This window comes from Penaeus chinensis, chromosome 40, assembly GCF_019202785.1.
Source record: "Penaeus chinensis breed Huanghai No. 1 chromosome 40, ASM1920278v2, whole genome shotgun sequence".
In the NCBI taxonomy this organism is placed as follows: Eukaryota; Metazoa; Arthropoda; class Malacostraca; order Decapoda; family Penaeidae; genus Penaeus; species Penaeus chinensis.
In genome coordinates this window covers 248173-250672 of record NC_061858.1, presented here as the reverse complement: position 1 = coordinate 250672, position 2500 = coordinate 248173, and the positions used below count along the sequence as shown (strand labels likewise).

The following is a 2500-nucleotide window of genomic DNA, read 5'->3' as shown; positions in this document are numbered from 1 at the left end:
CACTCAATGAAGCACTTAACATCCGGGAATCGGATATAGTAGCTGCAAGAGCCAATAATGATAGTGCCAATAAGCTTTCAAGTTTACCCCTGTATCAAGCTCCTATGACAAAGCTTATGGCCATATCTACATCCTTGTCACAACAGCTGTCGTCTTTATTGGTATGCTATCTTACTTTTTCATGAATTTGCCAATTGTTCAAGGTTTGATTTTGATTTCAGAAATTCAAAGTTTATTTGATTGGAAGCTCAGTATGAGCTGGAGTGATTACTTATTTGAAATAGAACAAAAATTGTATTTTTTTTATTAATAAATGTTTTTGTTTTGTCTCCACAGAATTTAGTGTCAGAACGTGATGACGAGCGTGATCGCATGCGCAAAGAGCTTGTAGCATCCAGAGAACGGCTGCATCTTCTGCACATGAGGCAAAACTCTCTAACGAACCAGACGTCAACACCCACCCAACACTCAGACATCACTACCAGCACTTCCACCACGGCTGCGACCCCTCCTACTGCCACCTCTCCACACACCTCACGACCAAGCTCGTTTGTGTCAGTGGCCTCCTCAGTGCCTGATCATTCAGATTCTCTAGACCACCATGATACGGACGAAGGTGAGGTCCGGTTGAACCTTTCTCTCTAGAGTATATCCTTTTGTTTGAAATCTTATTTAAAATATTGATTATTGCAACAGAAATTTTCCCCAAAGGTTTAGACGAGGCACTATTTAATATTTGTGTTAATTATGATCATTCTCATATATTGGTGACAGTTTATTGTGTGCAACATAGACTGTTATAAACTATAAGTATGAAGCTTCAATCAGTTGCGAGAGTGTGTGTTACCAAAGGAAAAGGTTTTTAATACTGCTTTGGGATGCAAAATCATTAATTCATTGGTGCTGGTTATATGTGCTGTCCAAAGTGATTTTGTTTTATTAATTTTATATACCAAGAATAGCTTTACAAGCACTGAACATTTTGGTGCTGTGCTGCCTGCATGTGGCCCAAAATCAGGGCATTAGGCTTACTTGAGTGGCCAGTCTAATGGAAGTATGGCATCTAGGCCAGGTACACACGAACACCCATATGCAGGGTCAAGACTCCTTGGAATGTTATCATCTCATTTCTGCATAAGCATTTTATTGTATTCTTTTTTTGCCAGGTTATGATATCTATATTTGTCATTTAATATGCTGTATCCAGATAGTGGTAGACTGTTTCTTGCAGGTAGTCCATAACTCAGTGCAGTAATAATTGCAATAAGTAATATTTTGTTATTTGTGTCTTTTTTGTAATATTCAGTTTTCTGTAAGACAATGTGCGCCACTGGTCAGGCAGACAGGAATAGGATCCTGATTATGGAAATAGAGTCCTCCTTAGAGACATTGCTCTTCCAATCATGGCTCACAGATGGTACATTCCTCACTCGTTTACCAACAGGAATAAGGCAATAGACCCTTCCTAAATTGAGTCTAATCACCCACCAAGAGCTTTGTGCACTTGTGGTGAGTCATTCCATTACCCTGGTCTTCAATTGAAATTCTTATGATGGCCTGATCATGTCACCCCAGCCCTCAGTCATATTTTTCCATGACGCCATGTTCGGGGTGGACACCATTCGGCCATTTTTTTTTTTTTCCCCATGACGTGTAGGTCAAGTCATCCTAATCCAAGGGGTAAATTACAAAGGAGTCATATAGTTGGCCAGTCTGATTTCATCTGTTTACTTTATTCCCTGACTTAAAAAAGAAAAGTGTTTTACTTTTATTACTATTTATTATTGTTATTAGTAATAGTTATCATTACATTATTATTTTATAGTTATCAATAATGAAAATGAAAATCTATCTTGCAAGAAACTCAAGGTATGAGGTAAATAAGGGAGGTCAGGTAGGCCCTCTACACACACACACTCACTCACTCACTCACTCACTCACTCACTCACTCACTCACTCACTCACTCACTCACTCACTCACTCACTCACTCACTCTCTCTCTCTCTCTCTCTCTCTCTCTCTCTCTCTCTCTCTCTCTCTCTCTCTCTCTCTCTCTCTCTCTCTCTCTCTCTCTCTCACTCTCACTCTCACTCACTCACTCACTCACTCACTCACTCACTCTCACACTCTCACACTCTCACACTCTCACACTCTCTCACACTCTCACACTCTCTCACACTCTCACACTCTCTCACACTCTCACACTCTCTCACACTCTCACACTCTCTCACACTCTCACACTCTCTCACACTCTCTCACACTCTCACACTCGCTCACTCTCTCACTCTCACTTTCAACTCAACTCACTGACTGACGATGATGATCTAGAAAAGAATGTATATATATATATTTTTTCTCTCGCCTAACAGGAGTTTCCAATATTCACAGTTTTGATATATTAAGTAACATGTCAGTACTTTGGGAACTTGAAGTAAAGCCACACATCACCATGACATAGTTAACCCCTTCCTGACGGGTCACGCCTATAGGCGTCAAAACA

General features: G+C 40.2%; 1 protein-coding gene across 1 annotated transcript in view; it reads left to right on the top strand.

Moving 5' to 3' along the window:
• LOC125047033 (rho guanine nucleotide exchange factor 11-like) overlaps nucleotides 1–2500 on the top strand; it is a gene marked incomplete in the record, with an annotated part of 113316 nt that overhangs the window by 105033 nt on the left and 5783 nt on the right. The window contains 2 exon segments of the mRNA XM_047645064.1: nucleotides 1–161; nucleotides 337–616. The exon segment at nucleotides 1–161 is cut by the window's left edge and continues 195 nt beyond it. Of these exon segments, the coding sequence (XP_047501020.1) occupies nucleotides 1–161; nucleotides 337–616 (441 nt within the window).